At 40.4% G+C, this 25,784-nt stretch overlaps 2 protein-coding genes across 3 annotated transcripts in view; one reads left to right on the top strand and one right to left on the bottom strand.

Annotated features, from left to right (window-relative positions):
* Window positions 1-118: 118 nt before the first annotated feature.
* Window positions 119-4,974, top strand: sdf2 (stromal cell-derived factor 2). Its single transcript, XM_022208134.2, has 3 exons — window positions 119-382; window positions 2,097-2,293; window positions 3,815-4,974. The coding sequence occupies exons 1-3, from the start codon at window positions 199-201 to the stop codon at window positions 4,112-4,114; spliced, it is 681 nt and encodes a 226-aa protein (XP_022063826.1). The 5' UTR covers window positions 119-198; the 3' UTR covers window positions 4,115-4,974.
* Window positions 4,975-5,815: 841 nt separating this feature from the next.
* LOC110960769 (calcium-binding protein 8-like) overlaps window positions 5,816-25,784 on the bottom strand; it is a 37,446-nt gene continuing 17,477 nt past the window's right edge. For both annotated transcript variants that reach the window (XM_022208131.2, XM_022208130.2), the window contains exons 4-6: window positions 24,729-24,841; window positions 14,727-14,880; window positions 5,816-9,053 (exon numbers count right to left, since the gene is read on the bottom strand). In XM_022208131.2, coding sequence (XP_022063823.1) covers window positions 8,926-9,053; window positions 14,727-14,880; window positions 24,729-24,841 — 395 coding nt within the window. In that variant the 3' untranslated portion in view covers window positions 5,816-8,925. The remainder of the gene's footprint in view (window positions 9,054-14,726; window positions 14,881-24,728; window positions 24,842-25,784) is intronic.

Below are 25,784 nucleotides of genomic sequence, written 5' to 3'. Positions count from 1 at the left end.
ATAATTCCAAACAAAAACAGAAATACCCCCCATATAAACTAAACCCACGTACGATGTCAACGTTCCCACTCCGAGCCGCTAGGGGCGCTGCTCGCTGAGCTGCACGTTAGCAAACTGTACCGCTTTAATGACGTAGCGAAAAATAATACAAATTTCAGAGAGGCATCGGCGGCTGCTTGTTCTCCGGTTTTAGAAGGAATGGGTAACTTAAGCTGTGTGGTTCTGCCACGTTTTCTAGCGGCTCTGCTCCTGTTGTTATCCTGGATATTTGGGCTGTCGCTCGGTACGGAGCTGAGCTTTGTGACCTGCGGCTCAGTCATTAAACTGTTGAATATAAAACACAATGTGAGACTTCACTCTCACGACGTACGCTACGGCTCCGGTGAGTTCACTGTCATTAACCGATTATTGAACGGTAATAACCGTTTGTATTGAATAATTCACTGGTATTAACTTCACCCACCAGTACCCACCTCTCTAATTAATTGTGTATTACAGCATGGCGTGAGTGGTTTCTGTGTTCAGAGGTTAACAGCGTCAGTTTAACACAGAGTTCATGTTGAGTCTGTTATGTGAGTAATCAGTAAGTGTTGCATAAAAAAGATTGGTGAAATTTATCAGCTTTATTCGAGATTCAACCTTAAGGTTCCATCCACGAAGAACAAAGCACCTACACAGCCTGACACATAAACTCTTTCTTTGCACAGGCCATCCATCTGGTGAATAATTAAATCAGTCAACATTTTACTATACTATACTCTCTATACTGTACATACTACATACCTGCTAGTGTTTCATTACAACAACATTGCACACCTACTTCATATATCTAAAGTGTTAATAGCCCGGTATTTATTGTTATTTTTTTACTGGATTTATTCATATCATCATAATCTGCACTAAACTTTTGGTTCACTCTAAACATGATCTTTTACACATATCTACAGCTCTACGCAGTAGTCAGTCTGTTCCCCTGTTTCAGTGCATGTGTTTTTTGTGTAAGCACTTTAGAATCAACAAGAAAAACAATCATATTCCTTGTATGTATGCACATTTATGGCCAATAAACATGATTCTCTGCATGATTCTGAAGTCTGGTGAGATTGTGGATGGGCCTTACACCTATCTTTCCTGGTATAGTTTGCTTTGGTTTAACTGACATGACACAACTACGAATTAACACAATTAAGACCTATTTTGATGGGGGGCTTTTTTGTTAAATAGGAAGGATGTGGTACCCTATGTGACATCACATCTCCAACACAACAAGACAATAAATACCCAAATTATCATCAACAAAGTCCTTAAAGTCAAACTTCAAAAAGTCAGTGCATACAAGTTATACTTTGATCTGCTCACACAACTTCCAAGCATTTTATCCGGCTGCAGGAACTTAAAGGAACAAGGTCACATGTTGGCATTAAACCTGAGCACATAAAAGGTAGCAGCACTAGCTTAGTTAGACCTCAGTTATTCCAACTCTACAAATGTGCACTTGGACATACTTCTGCCGTTATAAACACAGGCATAGCTTTAAGATAGATACATATGTTTCCTTCAATATTTAGAACATTTGTCCCCCTTCCAGTAAAAACTACTTTAATCAAGTCATTTTGAAAAACAGCTGTAATGCTTTCTCATTGTGCCTGAATTACATTTTCACAATACATCGATGCATAAAGGCTCAAATTGTTTCATAAAAAAAACAAAACAGAATCCAGGAAATTTAATGTGTGATTCTCAATGTTTCCTGGATGAGGATATAAAGACCTCTGCTTAATGTCCCCTCTCAAATGTTCAAAAGAAATCTTTAATCATGGTTACAAACATGTCATACTATTCTGACTTGTTGTCGCATAGCTCTGACCTTCAAAGTTAACCACCTGGGTTGTTTGAAATGCTGTTTGCTAACATGAGGCCTTGGGTTCAAAGTCAAACTGATGCACAATCATTCATTTAACTCTTTATGTATTTTTATACACCTTCATAGAATACACAGATTGAGCAGTCAAAGAACTCACATCAACAGAATTGTTTCCTTTTCCCAGGTTTGTTCAGTATAAATGTAACACTCTGTCACTCTGTTTGTGAGACAGGTAGTGGACAGCAGTCTGTAACAGGAGTTGCTGCGGTGGAAGACAGTAACAGCTACTGGAGTGTTCGTGGGACAAGGGATGCTTTGTGCCATCGAGGTACTCCTGTCAAGTGTGGGCAGACGATTCGCCTCACTCATGTCAACACAGGTCGCAACCTGCACAGCCACTACTTCGCCTCACCGCTGTCCTCTAACCAGGTGGGTGGTGTGAGAAGTGCATGAAGAAAGAGGAGAAGGTGTAGTGCCATGTGGAGGATTAACTGCTCCCTGCAGATCCTCCCTGCAGGACAGGATGTTAATGTGTAAAAGACAGCCTTGAAATTTCTGGCCTAATTTAAAAAAAAGCTGATTATGAAATGTCCCAAAGTTCACGACTATCCAGCCAAGTTTAAGCCACTGAGAGATTAACAAAAATTACTAAAATGTAGTGCGTGCAGATGTAAAAAGAGGTTGCCTTTCACACTTAGTTAAACCCAGACCAACATTTTGACGTGGAAACAAGTTGACAGCAGCTTTTACACTTTAGGAAACTTACCTAACTTTCTGGGAAAACAGCCTCAGGTCAGCAAAAGCGTCTCCAATCTTCAAGAAGTGTGAGAACACTGTCTCCCCAAAGTGTAGGCGTGGTGGGAGATGTGTACCATGAGAGCTTAGAAATTTGTGCCTGACATTTCGGTTTCCATTCATGCTCAGGTAGCTGTTCCTATAAGGTCTCTTTGTGAATTAGATGATTGTGGATGATGTCGAAACCAGTGAACAGATCTGCTTTATGGTACTCAGAGGATTGTTGCATCAGTGTGATGAACCTCTTTGACAGATGGGTATTTAATCCAGTCAATCAGCCAAAAACAGACATTCCTGTGTAGTTATTGATCTGTAAGTTTCCAGGTTTCCAGGAACTTGTACAATATTAGTTTTTCTTATTATGGCAATGTAAAATTTACATCACAAGAGAAGATTTTACACACATAGCCCACTGTGACAGTGTAATATATACTGCGGGCTGTCAGGATCTCTCATCCAGCCAGATAGCACAACGCAGTTGTATCACTTTTACATGTATGTTCACTAAAGACTAACAGCTTCACTGAGTTTCATATGCAAATGTTTTGTGTTTGAGTTGGATTATCTGGGAGTATTTATATATAACCAAATGTCAGTGTGCAAACAGTGTCATAGAACATTTTGAATGAAAGAAGGATCCATTTTTCACTTGTTAACGCTCTGAAACCCGAGGTGGTCTCTGAGCGTATTTTCTTATCGTCACATTTTTACTCACTCTGAGCTCATTTTTCAACAGTATAAAGTCCTGCACCTCTATGGAAACAGCACAACCATGACTAGAAAGACAGAAGACTCACAAATGTGTCTGCACAGTATGTTACAGTTCTAGTACCTTAATTTAAAAAAGTTAATTTTTTTGAAGAAACAAGAAGCCAGAGACAAAAAGAAACACATCATTTAAAATGATGGGATCTTTAGCTTGGTAAATAATCCAATCTGTTAGAGTTCTTGCTTTTGTACAAGTCCGATGATGCCTCTGTCTGAGCAGCAGGAAAACTGTAAAGAACAGAATCAAGATGGAGGATTAAAAGAAAACAAATATCCGTGTTGTTTATGTGGGGAAAGGGATTGTAGAACGAAACCAGAAAGCTTCCAACAAAGCAAAGCACTTCATCTTGTCTGCTCCTCCTCTAAAGTATGTCTCACCGTCCACAGGAGGTGAGTGCGTTTGGCGAGGAAGGGGAAGGAGACCACCTCGACGAGTGGACAGTTCAGTGTGGAGGATCTGTATGGAGGCGCGAGGAAGCCGTCCGCTTTCGTCATAAGGCCACCGACGCGCTACTATCAGTGACGGGGGAGCAGTATGGACGGCCGATTCACGGTCAGACGGAAGTTCACGCCATGTCCAGCCCCAGCCAGCACAGTCTGTGGAAGGCCATGGAGGGCATCTTCATGAAGCCCAGCGAGAGTCCACCAGGCAGCAGAGACTACAGCCACCCACACACAGAGTTCTGAACTTCACTTTCTTTCTCTGCTTCTGTCTCTTCCCATTTTCCTCCCTGTCTACCTCTGTCTCTAATTATATCTGTACCAGCAGCCGCCTTCCCTCCCCCAAAGATATTTTGCCTGTTGACATTCAAATGCAGACACTACTTGAATCCTTAACGATCCAGCAGCCACACTCAGAGAGCCAACGGTGTGTGGAAAGGAGTAGAATTTGCCTTAACAGGTTCAAGAAGCAGAGAGGTATTAAAAATGCTGTTTTACTGTATAAAGACTAATCTTTGGTTACAGATTGTGACACTTTATGTCCAACAGGAGGTGTTTCTCTCAGCTGTTATTTATTTTCACACTAAAACTACAAAAGGTGGTGGATGTTTTGCAGATCAGTACATTTAAGTCACCAAGTGAGTTTTGTGTTTAGTTGGACTAAAAAGACATGGTTACACTCGTGCCTTTATCCTCCTTTAAAAAGTTGTGTGTTTACATAGTGGAGCCTTTTCAAACTTTTGGAAACATAGGAATTTGATTCTGTTTTTATGGTATTTGTAAGCCATATACTACGCAAAGAAAACATGAGCAGTGTTACTACAGATTTTTTTCTTTCCTTTAGGTCAGTTTCAGTGTTTCACATAAATTGTCCTGCACTAATTGACATGAGAGAATAAGCAGCTTTGTCTGTGGAGGTGTGCGTGTGTGTGTTTTTATGTACATCATTGAACTAAATTCAGTTTATTGTCTGATCATTTCGAGGTGCTGGGAGAAAGTACAGTGTTTTACGTTCATGCTGTCTGTGCATGCAAATGTGTTCAAGAGGTTCATATGAACAAATCTGCAATGAATACCTCATATTAAAGTCTTTTTAATGCATACAACCATCAGTGTAACTTCTTCATTGGATTACCTACTTTTTGTCATTAAGCAAACAGAAATCAATTATGAAGTCTAGCCCCTTAATTTAGCAGAGATGAACACCGACTAAAGGATTTGCAAGTCAGGTCAGTTATTGATGTCTGTCTGGACCATTACACTTAGCGTAATGCCTTGTTTGTCCACTTAACGGCATGTTTTGGTTCATTATCTGGCGGTTAATGGGGTGCATCTGCCATGAGGCTATTCTCACTTGTTTTGACCTATGCTCTCTAATTATAATGATTTAGAGTGAGTGCTGCTGCCAGCACTGCTCTACAGGAAACCCCCGTCTGACACAAGCTGACAAACGTGCTAATTCACCTCCAGCCATCACACAGTGCATCACGCTAAATCGAGTTTTGAGATGCTGCTCTCAGTAATCGAGCCTTTGTGTGCTTGTCTGTCGCACCGGCTGAGGTTAATTCACTGAAAGCTGTTATGTTTGTAGCGCTGCATGACCTGCATGGTCTGTCTGAAGGTGGAAATCTGAAGAGGCTGCTCCTCTGACTCCTTTATGAGCGCTCTGGTGCTTGTATGAGGAAACTACAGAGAGCAGCGCTCAGATAAACCCTGCTGTGCTGTCATTCTATTTTAAGGTTGGTATTTAAAGTGACACTACAGAGATGATAGCAAGTGACAAGCGATACAACAAACCTTCTTTATACTGAGCTTTACAGTCATGAATGCTTAGTTTATTCACTTTTTAAAGATTGTTACACCTGTTTGTGTTGCTGTCATTTCTGTATTGTGCATTCATAACCAAAGACACAAATATCCTTCATGAGTAAACACAGTTGCCACATATTTCTATCAAAACAAGGTTTTATTGCATAAACATATATGGATATATTTTTTTAGATTAAACAGATTAAACTTGTTATTTGCATTTTTAAATATCCATTCAGTTGGTAACTATTGCTGTTTTCTTTCTCCTTTTCTAAGCAGCATGCCAAGGTTGTATTACATATCTGTGTTTAGTTTTTATCTCTATACAATCTACAACTGGTAAAAACATGTTTTGGTAAAAACAAATCTCAAAAGCAACTTTCAAAAACATGAAAATCATGAACCGATCCTGTCCTGTTGCAGATGTACAGTATAATAATGTAAACTTCAAAAGTGTTGGTAGAAGGTCTTTCAAAACGAGTTGCCCCTTACATAGCCATGCAAGGATGTCTGGATGGCACAATTATGAAAGAATCGCTAAGTTAAAGTGGGATATGCTGGTTTCAAAAGGGCCGCGATGCTAACAGACAAACGTGAAAACATGGGCCGTTGGTCAATGTGCAGAGATTATCAAAGACAAACTGACTTACGAGGATAAGTGTAGCATACGTTATACAGCTGTTTACACAGGACCATGAGGCAGTGAGAACATTCCATTAAAACCTAATGTGACTAAACACACAAAATACTGGATTCAATGCAAAGTTTAACTGTCCACAGTGAGACCTACAGACTCTACCCTAGATGATGTGAAACAGAGATGATGATGATGTGACCTTGTATTTGCATATTTATGAAAATGCCCTCTTCTGCACTCTGATTTGATTAATAGCTGGTAGAAACTAGAAAAATGGCTATTACAGTATAAATTGGAAAGTCAAATATGTGACAATAGTACATACATACCTACATTGAAACCAAGGCTGTGCCACCACAAAGAAAGATTAATTGGATTCCCCGTCTTTCGAAGACATGAAAATCTAAACAACGACATGCATACTGATTTACAGTATTTTACATTTTTGCTGTGATACTTGATCTTACAAAGCTATTTTTTTTATCTTAAAAGAAAGCCCTCTCCCTCTCTCACCTTCATTAGATTTTGTCCAACACTGGCAATAAGCTCTTGTGGCTTCACATTAGTTTGATTGAAATATCTGGTCTTCTTTTCATCCACCCAGGCAAAAGAGAACAAAAAAATCGCTCCAAGGTCTGAAGGGGAACGAACCAGTGTCCAGTCCAATAGCAGCACCGTGCAATTCAGGATATTGGGCATGCAATGCTGCAGTCAGGGGTAATAAACACCAACACAGAGCTACATTTAGGGCTGGGCGATTTGGTTGAAAGAAACTCACAATATTAATCAGAATATTAAGACGAGATTTATTAATATCACACAATAATCACATGTAAAATAATAGAAACTATTCTTAATATCTGTGTTCCGCTTAATTCTGCAATGTGTTGATCAAAACTTTGCTTGGGATCCAACAGAATTTTGGAAATTAGCTGAAAATGAAAATATAACTGTTCCAATGTCAATAGGTTTTAAAAAATGACATTTATTTAGTGCCCAGCCCTACGACCACATAAAATACACCCTCTTCACCCTCAAATTTAATCTGCGGTGTCATTGAGATGTTCAACCTCGAGTGGCTCCATCGAAAAAAAAAAAGAAGAGGAGCATGATTGCAAACTCCTACAAGGTCTTTTCCAAACATTTTCATCCCTTATAAAATTGTAGTCCTATTAGATCTGAACCATAAAACACCGTTACGACCCCAGAAACTGCTACAGGTTCTGCAGCAATCACCTTCCATCCAATCCTGAGCTACGAGTGCGACGACAGAGTTTGGGCCATGGAAAAGATAGATTCTTGGTTTTTGCCATTAAAAGTAGCGAAAGGTCACCGGTCCAGACCAAACTGCCCCTGCAACATTGACGTGACACGTACCAAAGCTCAAATTCAGTGGTGGTGTTCTTTCCTTCTTTGTGTAAACATGGCCGTTCACGCTGTAGTTCACATCTTAACCACTAGACAGCAACCTTTTCCAAGAAAACAGCTGTATCAACAGTATGTCACAGCTCTACTGTATATCCCTGATATAGCTCACTAGTTTCTATTCTTCATACATTCTGCTGTTGAGAGGAAAAATACATTACACAAGCTAATAATACTATATATACAGTGAAATCCATGGGAAACTGGACTCAGAGAGATGTTTGGTATGGCAGTGTATATACTGGCATGCTTTTGTGTGGTGCATATTTACCACAGCTGGGCAGTATTACGATGAGATGGTGAGCTGAAACATTTTCTCCCAGCACACAACGAAAAATACCAGAATTTATTCTCAGTCTGCTCCCATGATATATCCAAGCCGCAGCTCATCCGATTTCTCTTCATATATTATACAGCTCTCAGACAGCCTGAGCTTGCATTATGTATGCAGACAATGCAGTCTTTTACATGCCACACAAGTGTCGCATAACCAATCCATCAATCAATCAGTACTGAGGAGTGGTGATATCGGATCAGCTTGTGGTCCCTCACTGAGTATTGAGTTGTGCTTCTTGTAGATACACACTAAGATTTCATGAGTCCCCAGATTACAGGACTGAGCTGAGGATAAGACGCAATGTTTATACATGACACATGAGATGCTGTTGCTATGCACTTAAGCTGCGTCCGGCGTTCACCTGCTTCACATTCGATCTAGAGGGAAAATATATGCAGTTTTCCATAATAACCGTTGTTTGTTTTGGAAATTAGGAATGGCTCAAAGCACCTGATAAACACTTTTCGGTGATTAGAAAAACCAAGTTTAAAGGGCAGTCTTGGTCTTGAAGACATTAAAATAAAACCCTCAATTCACTCTAGATTTATATAAAAACATAATTCATTTGCAGTTCAGGTTCCTTATGACCAGTAAGTCCTTTGACTCTACACGGTGACATCTTCAAAGCAAAACAAATACGCCTGTCTTCATATCACTCATATTGTCTGTGTTATTTTTTTTTAGTTTTATAAGGTAGGTTCAAATGAAACTTAAAAACAAACAAAGAAAAAAAACTCAACTGATTGTTTCCAGAAGTGCTGGGGTTGTGGCTGGTCCAGCTTTGGCTGCAAAGACAAGATGTGAGGTCATGGCTGTTCTGTCCACTCCCCATGCTCACAGTGCAATTGGTTACTCCATGCCGTTCCGCAGCATCTGATTGGCTGCGATAAGCATGACACTGATGATGAAAGCCATAGCGAAGGCGCAGATCAGGCTTTTTCTGACACACGTCTGCCGATTCTTCTTCTTGGGATGGACTGAGAGAAGCGAGAGAGAGAAAAGGAGGAACAGGAGTGTTATTCTGTGACTGCAATTATTTGATTAACTGAACCATTTATTGACTTCAATATGCTTCTTGCTGCAGAGAATTAGACAAGAAGCTCAATACCACTGTCACATCTGTGTATAAAGAAAGATGGACAGCCTCCGGATCTGAAAAGTAAAGCCAATGCAGAATTCTTTATAATGGCCAGCAGGGGGCGACTCTCTGGCTATGAAAATAAATCAGATTGTCAGAGTCTATAAGAAAGTTACCCTACTTTTCAGTTGATTTATTACATCAGTAAACATCTGTTTAATGATTTTATGGCCTTAGTAGTAGTTTAAAATCTCTGTCCATACAGCTTGCTTTGTAAATTATGGTTCCACTTAGAGTAAAATAGACTATAAAGCAGGTTATGCTTCAGGACATAGCTATGGACTCCTATAGCATCCTTGAGTTCTCGGTCAGATCCACTTTGCTCAAAAAACACAACAAGAATGGGCAAAATACCAAAGTCAAGGTTTTAAAATGGTAGTCCACAAACCAATGGGAAATGTCATAGTAGGTACAGCCATCTTTCATAAGCAGTCTGCGCTTCTAATTCATGCATTCTGTGTCCGTGTGCACAGACCGATGTGGACTTTGAAAGCAGACACGCTTGCAGTTCTATTCATGCTACACCAGGTAAACATCACTTTGCTGGGCAGACAGTCGCATTGCCTTCCTGTTGAACACAGAAAAACATGGTGGATTTTTCTAAAAGGTTGTGACTTTGTGGGTACAGATTGGGTTGTGGGATTGTGTAAGTGTGACTACTCATGACGTGATAGGGACAGTGGATGGAAAAAGCAGAGGATTGTAAGATAGGAGGGAGACTTTAGAACTTCTCACTGTTTTACAGCAGGTGATACAAATCAAAGCACATCAACTTTTTCTACCAGAAGCCTTTAATGAAGAATTATAAAAGTGAGGATAATGGAGAATTTCCTCACACAGTCTCTCCTCATGACAAGCATTTGTTTTAAGAGCCATTTGTTTTCCTCAGCTCGCACACATTGTGTTTACAAGTTTTGGTCTGCAGGTGGACGTCAACAGAGGTCCAAATAAACTCTCACTGAATTGGGTGGGTGATGAAATTTGTGCTACACATAACCTTGTGGACACATGGATGCAGAAAGTAGAAAGTGGCCTTGAAGCTCAACTAGTAACAACTTATATCGGACTTATTTAATTTGTACAAAAAATGATTTTTGCCCAGAGTTGACAACTAGCGGAAACTCTAAGAAAGCACTGAATGTGGACAAAAATAGTCCACCAATAACCCCATTTAAATCATTACTTGTAGTTTGTAGGTTTGGGTTTGTGCATGGATTAAACTAATAAGATACACAGTGGTAATTAGTGAGGTGCTAATAGACAAGTTTGATATGCATCTTTGGGCTACAGAATTCTCAGTTTTCATTCTGTATGATTATATGTCAAGTCCGTTGGATGTACATATACACCACCCAATGGGAAACTTCTTAAAAAAAAAAAAAAAAAAAATCCATAGAAAATCTGAATAATCTCTTTGGTTAAAAAAACAAAACAAAACAAGAAACAGTACTGTTCAACTGCATCACTGTACTGAAAAACAGTGAAGAATATGCACACAGCACAGTCTGTGAGAGGCATCAAGGTGACAGTGTCTGGCATGTGTGATGCAAATGAACATTTTAAATCAAAACCGCACCAGAGGGACGTACATCAGAAGGAGAATCAGCCACAGATGAAGATATTTGCATGTCCTTAATCCGACGCTTTGATAAATGTGGTGAGGGCTGAGTTTTGCTTCTTTTATGTAAAAGCAATTCAAATTGGACAAAATCCCTGTAAACCGACTAGTATTTTTATGCTGAGCTTACTATTGGCCAACACCATCTTCATTCTGTATTTATCACACAGATGTAGCAACAAAACAAACTGTATTTCCTAAATAGGTTCAATAAAGCATTAAGTAAGTAAATACAAACACTGAGTTATTCTTCTCTGAGAAATTCAATACCGTTAGTACATAAATTACAAAACGACATAGTCAGAAACTGACATTTTATGTAGCATTAAAAAGGAGGCAGTGGATAGCGACACACCGATCAATGATATCATTTACATAACTGACAGAGGTTATGATCTCCAGTCAATATACAACTGCTGTGACCACCAGCTGAGTGAAGACCGTGACATGCAGCCACAAGCTCTGGTAACATTAGTAAGTGGACCTTTGAGCTGAAATTGTTTCGCCACACATAGTGTTCGAGAACGAACTAAAACAGCATTTCCTCTAAGTCTCTTCTGTTGTACCTTCATAAAAAATTCAGATTTCAAAACTTAAACCTAGTTCTTAGGGGACACATCTGTTCTTTGACTCAAGCACGTCTGAATGTAACAGCAACTAAGAGTTGTCATTGTCATGTTTTGCAGTTTATTTCTGTGACCCAGAAAAAGTAATGAATATGTGAGCGATGCTGACTGATTACAATACAGCTGCTGCAAAAGAGGAAGAAGGTGGAAGTTGTGTTTGCTACCTATCAATTCGGGTTGAAAGGCCTTTGTCCCCCTTGAAGACATAATCTCTGGAGATTGAAGGAGAGCGATGAGCAGAGACAGATGTGTCCTCCAACAGGCCTCGCAGCGAGAGGAACAACCGAAAGTTTCCTCTCTGTCAGCCCCTTGTCTCAGTTTGTTAGAATCACACACCGCATCAATAAATCAAGTCAGAGCTCTGAATCGTAGATCTAAGAGGAACTGTGAAGGCACTGAGGCCCCTCTGGACGGGAAGAAGAAGGGAAAGAAGCAGCCATGAAAGAGGGAAGTTGAGGATGTGGGAAGAGGATTAAACGTACAGAAAGATACAGTTGCTCTGTATAAAGGCTCCATACCTCTTCATCTGTTCTTTATCCTCCATGAGACCACTTTTACACTTTCTATATCTTTACGCTGTACATTTTCCTCCCCCTAACTCCGTGGTACATTCTTCCCTCAACACCAAAAACTTAGTGAAAGAGAGTGCCAAGCCAGCAGTTCCCTGATCCCTTCTTTAGCCTCTTATCTCCTCCTTCGCTGTCCCTTCTCTGCTAAGTTGCACCATTTCCTCCCAGCCGTCTCTTTTTAGGTCTCCCCAAGACTGTAGGCCGGTACCCAGTGGATTCATTAAGACTCTCCAAGTTTTCTGGTGCGTTTGATCCGTCTTTACCTTTGTCCTAGTCTGACTTGGTGGATGTTTCACAGCAGAAAGGCAATTTTGAGCTCTGTACTGTAGCAAACACGGGGTCAGCTTTAGGTTTTTGTCTCACTCTTCTCCCTAAAGCAACATAACTCAGCGTTTCAAAAATGTCTTTTGTGTTTCAGTCGGGCAGTCAAACGTTAGCGACCCATCAACCCTCACAATGCTGGCTGTGAAACTCAAAGAAATCAGTGTATGACCTTGAGATGAATAGATCTGATCATCAGCAGTCTTGAATTTGCCTCAGGTGTGTTTGACATTCCCATCAGGACCGTTACCTAACAGATCAAACCTCTGTGGTGGGTTGTTATTTTGGTACAGCAGCAGATTTAAAATTCATGATTTCACCTTGAATATTGCCAAGCAAAAATTTAGAAAGTCTTTTTACTTTAAAAGCGTTTTTTTTTTTTTTTTTTTAAATCACACTGAACCTCACACTTTGTCTTTTACACTTTATTCTTATTGAACAAAGACTTGAGGGCAAGTTCTCTCCTGTTGCTATGTGGTTTCATTTTTCTGTCTTCTTGCCCTCATATTCTTCAATATTTTCCTGCTCTGTTTACTTCTGCAGTATCTCATCTTCAAATGTCAGATTAACACATAACACATGAAATTCGACAATCACTGCATTCACTGAGTGGCAAACACTCAAAAAGCAACATATTTGTGAATCTGTCTGTCAGTTCACAGTTTGTTCTCAGAGGAGTAGTTTGATATTGTGCAAAAATTTGGTTGTGTTGTTTGCAGCTGAGATGAGAGGCTTGATACCGCTCTTATATTTGTGTCCCAATATCTGAGAGGAGCTAGAGCTCGGAGGCAGTTAGCTTAGCTTAGCATCAAGACTGGGAGCAAACCTCAACTCTAAACCCACCAGTAGTTATGAGGCTCAGGAGTTAACTGCATGTTTTCCTGACCTTATTTGACAAGAATCGATGCCTTTTGTGGTTATTTTTGACCACTTAATAAACAAATATGTGTATTATGCTTGCGTAAATGAAACTCAGGTTTAAAAAATGGTTAAAAGACATGCATATAAATATTAATGCTCTTTTCTTTTCAATTCCCGATATTCAGGCACTGGTGACTTTCGTGTTTCATTTTTTTTGGGTGCTGCCTGAAATCCCCCTGAGAACCACTAAAATTCCTCAAAGTAGGAAACCTCGTTAGCATAAAGCATCTTATTAGTAACAGAGCTACAAAAACAACAATTTGACTCCAGGAAATCTGAACACCAGATCACTGGATGTACTGATTTATATGTCAGTTTAAGAAGTTTCATTAAGTTAACTTACACCCTCTACAAATGTGACAATCATCTAATTTTCCTAACTAAGCTTGCACCAGGATGCACCATACAAGACCTCAGCACTATAACCCAATGACGCCACAACTCTGACTCTGGTATTTTTTCCATTTAGGACAGGTCAATACAGTGAAGACGATTTACCCAAAATAGTGCCTTGAGTTTGACAGAATTTTTCTTTCTTTCTTTGTTCTTATTTATTTTCCTTGATGCCAAAGAACACATCAAATGACCTGTTTGAATTGTACAAGAAATTATACTGAACAATTGTAAAAAAAACAAAACTATTTATCCTTTTAAACATAGGGGAAGAAGCATGTGCTGTTCTAACAGCTGTACAACAGAACGGAGGTATGAATGGGTTTGCTGAAGTTGACTGACACTTGGAGGAACAAAACCACATTGCTGGACACGTCTATCCACAGCATCGTGTTGCACACTGTCGGTTGTACCGTGTTGTCGGAAATTACTTCTTAGACGACTAATTGTGACTTGTAGATGTTCAAGTTCTGACTACTGCATTCAACAGGTAACAGCCCATTCTTAGCTCTCTCTTGCTATCATGTCATTCAAACAAAGCTGCATTTTAAGGTGGACTTTCATAGTTACTGGTCAAAGAGGTGTCAGTGTAGACGGTCACACCTGACCAGAGTATGGATTAACTAACAAATTGATCATCTGTTACCAGTTGAACACCTCAAAATACTTTTTCTGCACAATTGTCTACATGCAGCTCTTTTCAAACAATAGCAACAGAAACAAGAGTTTTAACTTTTTCTCCAGTTTCAAAAAGCCCATTAGCATGCTGTGTCTATACCAGGGTAGATTCAGCAGATGTTGGTAGTATTCCAAACATCTGGAAACAGGCTGCTTCTAGTCTTTTTGCAAAGCTAATCTAATTGCCCTTTGGCACTTACACCACATTTAGCACCCAGATGTGAGAAAGATATTGATTTTCTCATTTAAAGTGTATTTCTCACATTTCTGACTCTTTCATCAGACAGTTTGGTTAATCACAGATACTCAGCTTAGTGTTGAACTGCTGCTTAAAATATCACAGGTATTTATGAGAGTAAAGTTTCCATTGTGAACTGCTTCCTCACCTCCCTCGTACTCAGGGCAGTTCCCTGAGGTTTCATTGAGGCTCTCCTCCTCGGTGATGATGATGTTCTCTATGTCCTTCATTGTCAGGTGGTCCCGGAAGGCGTGGAACAGCACCTGCTTCAGCTCATCCAGAGACAGCTGCTGCATGTCAAACTGCAGGGGCACACAGCGATCAATGCAGAGACACAGTCATCCACAAACTGGCTTTATGGGGGCAGATAAATATAGAAGATAAGAATGAGGTGCGAAATGTACAAGCTGCAAGAAAGCATGGCATTTATGAATTTGCTCTTTAGTGGGTAAATGTGTAATGTGCAGATGCGGTAGGCGAGTAGGAACTGTGTCAGTTGTAATGTAAAGCATCACTGGTGCTATTTTTGGACGCCTGGATCAGTATGCAATCCTGTTTGCGTGCATAAATGTACACAAGCACAATCAGTTTAATGGATGTCCCAATTAATATGGAAATGGAAGCACATTTTCCTCCTTGTAGGTGGTTGTGCTTTCACTTCTGTGTACATGTTCATGCTTAAAATGACTGATGAGACTCTCACCAACCACTGACTTGAGGACTATTTCTGCCTCCGTATGCCCTTCCAGGAAATTACATCCTTCTTCTCTTCCCCCAAAAAACTGATCTTCCCCACAACATCCTCAAACCCAAGAGCATGTATCAGGATTATTTACCTCACTGACAGCCTCAAATACAATCAGTCGCTTGGTTTAGCACAACAGATGGACACACTGAGGCAGGCATGGCAAAGAGGAAGAAAATAAGGGGTTGATAGAGAGAGAGACGCCGGGAGATAAGAAAATGGGAAAGTGTGATGAGGTCAAAGTAGTGGGAGACAGATGGAGAAAGCAGAACTTGCAGACACTGGTGGTAGAGATGTAAAAGAGTTGTGATAGGGAAGAGGGGATGCTCATTTCAACGAGGGAACCATAATCCTGCTGGTGCGTTATCACTACGCTCGCTAAACGCTGAAAGCAGCATCATTTGTGCTCGCCCACTATAAGTAAAACAGATACTGTTTACCAAAGCAAAACTACCTGAGGAGAGGTTGGAAATCCTTTAATTAGCAGGACTGTATATCAAACTCCAGTATCTCTTTGGCACCAAATGAAATGTGAGGACAAGTAAAAGCAAACACTGAATGCACAGTCAGATTTTCAGTTTATTTATCTAAAGTGGCCTTTATTTCTCATTTTTGCTTATAGAGCTAAATTGGAAGGTCTTTATAAGCTAAAGGCAGTATAGGTTAGTACAAACACTTAAAATAGAGGGAAACTGCTCATCTGCCTATGTTCAAAGTAAAGAAAAAAAGACAGCTGGAGCTTCTGTAGCTCACACTTGCTGCTTCCTCTTGTTTCCAACCTTTATGGTCAGGTAAATTACCCATCTGCAGCCGTAGCTTCACATTTAATGGAGATATATGGGAGTGGTATCATTTTTTTTTCATCCATGTGTCTCATATTCATTGATTCATAGCGTAATTCTTGGAATTGTATTTTATTTGGGCTCCTAAGTGCTTCTGTTTCAGATAACATTTAACATTTGAAAATTGTTTTTTGCAGAATTTATTGGTGTTCAACCTAACGGCAGATTTCTACACTGCAGCAAAGCAATCAATGGAACACAACCAAGACATTCACAGAGAAGCGTGGTATCATCATCTTACAGCATGCGCACGCACACGTGATCAGAAATGGACGCAAAGCACGTTTTATGTTACCGGTATTTATGTATTCTGTATGTCTGCTCCTCTCTGCTCTGCAAATGTGTACTGATTCCAATGTAACCATCCGCGCCACCTTTTCAGGAGATTTACACTGTAATCATGGAGACATGCATTCGGATGCATTTGCACACATGCAGGAACGTGCACAGAAATAAAAATGAACACACACGACACGACGAGCCGAGGTGAGATGTGGCAGTAAATAAGAATGATTTCACATAACTGCACAGACAAACACACTCTCTGGTTTCCTCCACCTCTTCTCCCTCCCTCCCACTCACACTCACATAGACCGACACCCACACAAGAGGATTATTCACAATGGAGCAAACAACTTCTTTTTTGTTTCCCTTCTTTTATTTTTGAAACCGTAAACAAGCAAAAGTGACAGGAGTGGATGAAGACGGAGGGCCGGTCCAGCACGACAAACAAGATTCAGTGCAGGGGGATAAGTTGTAATCACTTCAGCAAGAGTAGAAAACAAACAAAACAAAACAAAAGCATAAAATCCATAATCTAATTGTAAACAAAAGTGCTGCTCCTCCACCAAAAGCTCATGTTTGGAACCTTGTTGCCGCTTCCAGCATGATTGATGGATGCTTTGCAGATGGATTAAGTTTATTCCAGTTATTAATATTCTCTGAGGCTCTTTAAGGTTTGTCTCCACAGCTATGGCAGGCCGGTTTTCCCATAATTCTTCTTTTGGGCAACATATTCTCCTGGACAATAAAGCCACTACCTGAGTCTGTTTAATTGATGCTTAATCTGCTGTTGCTCTTCTCTACCAACAGCCTCCATTGCCTGTCCGTCCATCCCTCTCTTAAAGGGTTTTTGCCTTATCTCAGTCCAGACAGAGTATATGGTGTTAGACTGTAAAGCCCCTTGAGACAAATTTGTGCTACGTGGCCATAAAATTGACATGACTGGTGTTACATACGTGAGTGTTCTTCAAATATATACAGTCAAAGAGAAAGCACACACAAAAAGCAGGTGCATCCATGTAATGAGTCCTAAGTGCTGGACAAAAATATATCTGAGTCATCATCTGGAAAAACATTTTCAGCGCTCAAGCAGAGCTGCTCTTGAGGACATTTATTAAATTACTACCTCATAGTGATGTTTCGAGGATAAAAGCTCTACAAACTAACATACAGAGCCAAATAAAATATATCAGCCGACAAATCCGCTGGTCTTGTTTGGTACATAAACAAATGGAATCAGGGTATGGATAAGCACAGGTTCTACATGACAAAATTGACAACATTATAAAAAAATTTAAATATGTACATGACTATTTACTGCCATACGTATAAAAATGAACTGTAATAATAACAATGACTCCTAAAGAACGGAGGTGGCAAAAATACAGGAATGTAAGGGAAAATACCAACAATAAAGGTCATTTTTTAATTGAAATAACAATACTACTATTACTACTAACACTACTAATGATCACAATAACAGCTAGAAAAATAGAAATGTATATATGTTGATTAAAAGATGTCCATTCAACATTTTTCTCATGAAAACATCTGTAATTGTACACAGTTTCTCTCATTTAACAAACAAATCTATAAAATATTACAGAGCCAGAGCTTCTTTTTCTGGTAATTGTCGCTAACTGTACAGAATTTACACAATAAACTTGAGGATTAAACTTGAATTTTACAGTTTCATCTATTTTGTAAAATGGAAATATTTGTAAAATTATGACATGCATGTTAAAACATATTTTAACAATGTTTTTATTAAAAAAATTTCACTTTACTCAAACAAAATAGGCATTTGATCGTCAGCTGCAGTTTAAGGTTATCAACGTTGTTTTACATTAGATATGCAAATTCGCACTTTATCTTTGTAATTTCAGTGATATTTCAAAAACAGACCAAAAAATCTGGGAAATAAAGCGGTAAAATTACGTCAAATAGCATTTCCTTTTTTTTTTTTACAGTGAGTCAAGCACAGAAACGCTGAAACGGTGCCAAGAGCTGAATTCAAGGACTTTGACCATCGGATGACTCAAATTCATTTCCCGTCACTGTGAGGTAGTGGCTCAGGCGGCTGTGGCTCAGGTGGTAGAGCGGGTCGTCCAATGATCGAAGGGCCGCTCTGACATGTGCTGTTGTGTCCTTGGGCAAGACACTTTACCCGCCTTGCCTCCAGTGCGGCTACTGGTGTGTGAATGTTGGTGGTGGTCGGAGGGGCCTGAGGCGCGGATTGGCAGCCATGATTCTGTCAGTCTGCCCCAGCTGTGGCTACAAATGTAGCTTACCACCACCAGAGTGAGAATGTGTGAGTGAATGAATAATGGATCCATTGTATGCCTGAATAGAAAAGAGCTGTATAAATCTCCATTATTAAAAAAAGTTTAGCAAACTCTTGGGAGCAGCTACGTTAGTGTGCGGATTATATTTTGCCAGATGATGACGCAAACATCCAACATTTTGGATCTACCTGCTCTGAGTCATGCAGCCTTGTGTGGAGCTCCAGGCTAGATAGAGAGGGAGTGGCAGCAGCACTGGAGGCCTGAGCTGCCTATTTCTGCTCTCTTTTTCTGGCAAAGCTGTCTGAGCCTCGAATGGATGCAGCGAAATGGAGGAACAACTTTTTGGATTGCAGCCGCAGGACAGGCAACATGACAGCTGAGGGCAGCAGCATAGAGAATGCACAATGTTCCTGTCTGTCTTTCTGTCCGTCTGTCTAAAGGGGAAAAACAGACAGAGGGGCTGCTACCTGTTACTAACCAACACAGTGATTTTCTCCTCCTGCCTGTTGTCTGAAGGACACACACACAGAGTGATGAAGAGTGGAGGCGAAGAAGACTCCAGAGTTTGCCTGTCGGAGCATTTTGTCTTATGGTGAATGGACTCAAATATGGGATTTGTGTGTGTGTGTGCGCGTGTGTGTGTGTGTGTGTGTGTGTGTGTGTGTGTGTGTGTGTGTGTGTGTGTGTGTGTGTGTGTGTGTGTGTGTGTGTGTGTGTGTGTGTGTGTGTGTGCGTGCATGAGAGCAAGCGGTTGACAGGAAAACAGCGGGGCATCGTGAGCAGTGACCGGTGACATACCGAAGGAGCCAAGACACATCAATCAGAAGAACAGGTGCTTCCACGCCGTCCTTCCTGTCTAATCCCGCCTGCCCTCATGCAGCACGGGCTTGTTTCGTCAGTCGTCCACCTGCTTCGTCTTTTGACCTGTGTCTAAAAAAGTTGCTTGGACAGGCAGCCTGTGAGCATTGTTTCTTTTATTCTGAATTCCTTCCCTCCTATAACCCTGTCCTGAGTTTGGTGACACTTTGAAGTTTCTGTCTTTTGCCTGCAAGCAACCCACTTATGTGCCAAAGTGCTTTTTTGTTCTTTTTTGCTTTTATTGGATGGTGACAATGGAAAAAACAGGACATATAGGGAAAGTGTGCAGCAGAACGGCCCGCAGAAATGCTGGCAATCAGTCAACTATGTTTTATGCTACTGTGTTAACACAAAATGCATACTTGCACCTCATATGTATCAAAGTACACAGAGGAGACACCTGATAGTATGTTTTTGAACAAAGAAGGCTACAATCAACCACAAATGAATAATAGATAAACAGTGTCCACAGAAACAGAACAAGTCCCAGCTGTAAGTGATGGAATGAAAGACAACAACTAAAAATATGAACACATTTAGTCAATCTGAAGTTTCCCAGAGTCACGATGCTGAAACTGAAGACTTCCTGTCCCTTTTCAGACCCCAGAGTCACTACTTCCATTAACGGTTCTGCATTTTGTATGAAACTACCCACCAAATGGCAGTTATTATGCAACAGAGACACGCCGCTTATTTAAAAAGATTACTCCATGTTTGGCATGACTGGTCATTAGAATGAACGCTGCAGACGGTTTCAACAGATGCAGACGGCAGAGATTAGTCTTACTCCAGATCCTTTTCGCTTTCTTTTCAGTTTCTGTTTTCATTGATGAAAAATACTGACAGGTGGCTGAGCTAAAACAATCCACATTGCAATGAAAGATAATGTGAAATTTGACATTAATTTAAATACGAGCAACTTGGCCTTGTTCTTAATCAAATCTGACAAAATATATACAGGCTTAAAAGCACAAAATCTTATGATGGGAATGTTCTAAACCATTTGAAGATATTAGATGACAGAGTGTGGACACACAAAATGGTATTTTTGCTCCTTTTGTGTCATCTACAGGAGAAGATACATGTTGAAACATTATCTGCTGCACAATATTTACACAGCAGGGGACGCACAAACAACATATTTCCAAGTCCTTGCTACTTTTTTGTGAAAAAACAGGGCGTCTGCTTGGGGAAATTGGCCTCACTTGGAAAATAAAACTGCAGGTTGTTGAGGCTTTTTTGCAAATTCTTCCAGTTGCACAAATAATCGCCATTCTGTCATTACCGTTACTGTTACGGTCTATTACTGGAAAATGAGGAGTCTATAAAGAAAATGGGGCCAGAATCGCCAAACAGTGAGATCTGAAATTTGCTCTGTTGCATCCGTAAAGACAATCCAGAGAGAAAACGGCGACATCAATGAACAGTGGGGCATAAAAACTGCACGCATAGAATCACCAGTCAAATACGCTAAAAATTGCTTTAAAGGTTTGATGATTTTGCTCCAAAGTAAGGTTTACACTGCATTTTTCCACTGTTTGTTCTTTTACTATGCACATACACAGTTTCACAACAACTGACTCATTTGACTGAATGTTTGATTGCATTATAGGTTTCTTCCACAGATTCCATTTCAGGATTATTTAAGCGGCAAACCTCTTCCTGATAATGTTTGGTAATTGGCCATTTTAAAAATGATTAAGTTTGACTATCAAAAAAAATTTAAAAGACAAATATCAGCTATTGTATTTTTAATCTGTAATTACAATGTGACTGAAATTTTATTTATTCTATTTATAATGTTAGTGTGAAATATAAAAACAACAGCTGGAGATTCTGTAATTCAGCGTCTCAAAACATCACATGAAGATTGCTGAACTGTCATTATGACTAGTCTGAACTGCTGCAAATGTGCGGCTTCAAACTGAATATTGGCCCAGAAAAGCATTAAAAAGAGCTATTCTGGTGGATAAGATCATTAAAACATGATTCATCAGCAATTTTGAGTTTGTGAAGAACAACAGTGTCGTTCATTTGAGACTTCAGGTGGAAATTAAGTAGAAGTTGGCAAAATGATTCTTTTTATGTGGTTATGGTTGCAGTACCATGGCATATAAGCTGACTTTGCCTCCAACTTTCTGTAGCTTTTGACATAAAGATATCCACAATGTCACGTTAACGCACCACAACTGTAATTTAAGAAATCTATATCTACATTTTGACAATTCAGAGGTTCAGTTCAAGATATCAGCAGCTTCATTCTGACTTATTCAAGGACCACAGTGATATCTTAAAGATATGCTGATTTAGAATTATCACTAGTCTGAATAAAACTGTAGATATCTGGAAGTGGAATGTATACCAGTCATAATTCAGTGGTAGATAAAGGACTTAAAGGTAAAAGTGATGTTATGGGTCCCATCTCTGAAACTGCAGTTGTGTACAGGAGAAATGACATTGTTGATATCTGAAGTGTTTCTTTTTCCCCACGAGGAAGAACTGAATTATGGATATCTGTGACACATATCCGGTTTAAATATTAAATGTTCAAACATCTTGCCTTAACTTCGCCCTACAATGATGCTGCTCGTGTCCTAGAACACAAAACAGCCTGCAAGATTTTGGGTGCTGCTGAGTTACACTTTAAGTTTGTAAAGGAAAAATTACTCTTTTCCCTTTATAGAGTCATAATGTCCTTTAGACAGGCAGATGGAGGTTAGATATTGTCTATTTTGACATGACTAAGCAGACTAGTTTCCTCCATATTAGTCTGTAATCTAAATCTAACCTTCTTCTAACTACAACATATACCCAAAGATCAGAGAGAATCCTCAGAACTGATGCGGGCGCTGCATGCATGCATTGCTGCTCTATCGGTGTCACGTCTCCTGATATCAGTAAACCATACTGACAACCTAAGTCATCTGAGCCTCCACAGCGTTGAACTTACGCAACAAAGTTGGTAGTCAGTAAAGGGGCTAAACTTGCTCTGATGGGTGCTCAGGTGTTTGAGCAGGCAGGTTGTTGATCACAGTGTTGTTTCAGTGGCCAGTTCCTTCTGTCTACATGTTCTGTCAAAGCAGTCCACGCATCCCTGAAACCGCTCCTGACATGTGTTGGAAAAATTTGCATGCCCATTAGGACAAAACTGTCTGCCAAACGAATATAATATGCAGCTGGTCACTGACAACTGTTTTTTTGTCTTCACTACTCTCATTTAGTACAAACACAGTTGAGATAGTGGTTAAAAGACGGTTGTTTTTACAGACTGTCTTTAAGCTATGCGGCTTAATTTGCAACGGAACACTGGGTGCTATCTTTTTTAAATGTAATTTACCGACTGTCAGCAGAATTGTGCTAACTCGAGTCAGGAGTTTTCCTCAGCAGACATCTGAAACTCCCAGAGGTCGGACTCCGACCACGCTACAGTGGAAAACAAACATTAAAACAGTCGATCTTTCAATGGTAGACTGAGTAAAACAGGCTGAGCAGAATCACAAGGACATCTCAATTTATGCCGCATACATACACACAACTGAACACACTGGAAGGAAAACACAGTTAGGCACAAAGCATGTCACGTCAGCCTCGCTAGTGAAGCTGACCATCAGACACTTCTGTGTGTGTTTGGATATGATGTGAACACGCTGAACTGAGACATCATGGTGAATCCATCACGGTGAACCTTCTCTTTTCAACACAATCATCCTCCCTCTCTTCCCTCTGAGCTCTGTGAAATATAAACACACAAAATGTTGCTCTCACAGTCCTGAGAGACACCCCCCCCCCAACCCCCCCAGCTTCCTACATTCTCCCTCTTCTGTCCCTTCCTCCCCTTTTTTCCCCTCTCTCTTTGTGGGAGGTGCACATTTTATATCACCCCAGAGATGCACACTGTCTGCGACCTTCGTGAATCACAGCCTCGCGTACTTCTTTCATTTTCCTCCCTCTCTTCTCCTTTGTGGTTTTTCCTTTATATTCCTGTATCTGTATGTGGGGCACCCCCCCCCTCTCCTCCTGCACCACACTCCCCCCCACATATTGTCCAACTCGCCTCTCTATTCTAGCCTCTCTTTCAGCCTCGCCGCCTCTCGCTCTGTTGTCCATCTTGCTCCATCCATCCGTCACAGACACAGGGTTCTCATTTCTGAAAAGGTGTTCTATTTCACACAATGATCCTGATGTTAAAATTAGCATTATTTTTCTTTTTGCTTTAAATTTCTGATGTGCAAATGACATAGATGGCTATTCCTTTCAGTTATGCTTTCCTCAAAGTGATTGCACAATGAAATCTGGGAATGCAAATGCGGTCCAGTAAGTGTTTGTAACCTGAAACTCACACACCTCCTCATTTCAGTGAGTCACCCTCTAAATGTTTCTCCTCTGATTTGACTCAAGGAAAAGCGGCGAACAGCTTCCCGAGCGCTGTCGCTCTGCTCAACCAGCCGTCCTCGCACTCAGCTCAACCCCCTCCCTGCACGCTCAAACACACAGTCAAAACTCAGCACTTTTCATTATTGTCGCATGTCTTACCTCAGACAGAGAGCAGCGAATTTTCTTGTCTTGAACAATTTTCCAAAACAGAGCAAACACATTCAAATGCATGCAGATGAGCCGCAGCCTTAATTACCATCGTGCCCGGTTTGGACACTTGAAAGCACACAAGCTCGGACTTTTTATCCCCAAACAGGGGCGCCTCCCAGAAATCTTTATTATGGTAATGCCTCCCATAACACTGTGAATGATAAACACACACCCAAAAAACATACTCGCATTACCAACCACACTTAATTCTCAGCAGGTCTCTTTTTTTCCCCCTTAGTCAAAAGAAAGAAAAAATAAAAGTCTGCAAGGGAACAGAGGAAGCAGGTAGGGGGCCTGAGAGTGTGTTTTTTTTTTGTGTGTGTGTGTGTGTGTGTGTGTGTGTGTGTGTGTGTGTGTGTGTTTTTATGCACGCCTGCTCAGAGCTGCAGAAACTGGGGCTGTGCTTAAGGATGTAAAACTTGCTCCGACTGCTGAAATACACAGCCAGAGGTGAGGCAGAGTAAGTAGGAGGAGGATGGGGAAAAGATGAACGACGAGGCGTGTGAGCGATGAGAAGCAGGCCGAGCTGGGAGGAGGAAAGTTTTGTCTCTCACCTGCCAGAAGATGTTGTCGATGGTGTTGCCCAGGAATCCTTCTCTGTTGTCGGATGATAGCAGCTTGGGCCCCAGTATCGTCATGAACTCCTCAAAGTCCACCTGGCCGTCCCCTGCGGGTAAGACGGCGGGGAGGAGCACCAGAAAGAGAATCAGGTATTGGAGATGGAAAGGCTGGCAGACCTGAGCTAAATAATGCATTTTATGACAAAGTTTTTTTCTTTCCCCGAAACAAATAAGACACGCCGACAGATGGGTAAGCTCTCATCCATGACAAACACTCGCGCATCACCGGCATTAATTCACCTTTCAAATAAGGCGTGTGCACCTGCATGAGTGTGGAATTGTTTTCGAGACAATCGAGGGAACATTTGGCAAATTTAAATTCAAAGGACATAACTTGTAAGTGTTTGCATTATGCATTCCGCTGCTGCACGCTGTTAGAGATACCAATCAAGAGCCGACGTCCTGAGGAATAAATACACACTGAATACGTCCACAACAACACATTGTAAACAACATAAACAGAAAGTTTAGTTACTGCACACACTTATTATACTATATATTACCAATATTAATTTAACCACCAGTTTACAGCGCTATTTTCTGTTCATTACAGTTTATTAATATGGGCATATTAGAAGCTTTAGCAGTCTGCCCAAGTTGCAGTGCTGTTGTGTAAGTAAAATGAATAAGATGCCACTTTATTTGGGTGTCTGTAATTTTCTATTTCTTCCAGAAAGAATCTTTCAATTTGCCACTAATCATAGAGGGAAAATAGAGAATATTCAGTGAGTACTCTTTCAATAAATGGATTCTAATTAATTACTGTGTAACCCAGAGAGTCTGTTAGTCAGTTCACAGCTGGCCAGCTCAACATGCAAAAATGTGAAATATGTCTGCAGGCAAGGAAACAATGCAATGTGTACAGAGAATTAAGTTGTCAGTAATGTTTACATGGGGATTTTATTCTAAGGTAGTTTATTTTCTCCTTCAATTACTGCAAAATCACACAGGTTTTTAAGGAAAAATCTTTGAAATCATTAAGAAATGACT

Source organism: Acanthochromis polyacanthus, chromosome 17 (genome assembly GCF_021347895.1).
Source record: "Acanthochromis polyacanthus isolate Apoly-LR-REF ecotype Palm Island chromosome 17, KAUST_Apoly_ChrSc, whole genome shotgun sequence".
NCBI classification, from domain to species: domain Eukaryota; kingdom Metazoa; phylum Chordata; class Actinopteri; family Pomacentridae; genus Acanthochromis; species Acanthochromis polyacanthus.
This window is presented reverse-complemented; position numbering and strand designations above follow the sequence as displayed.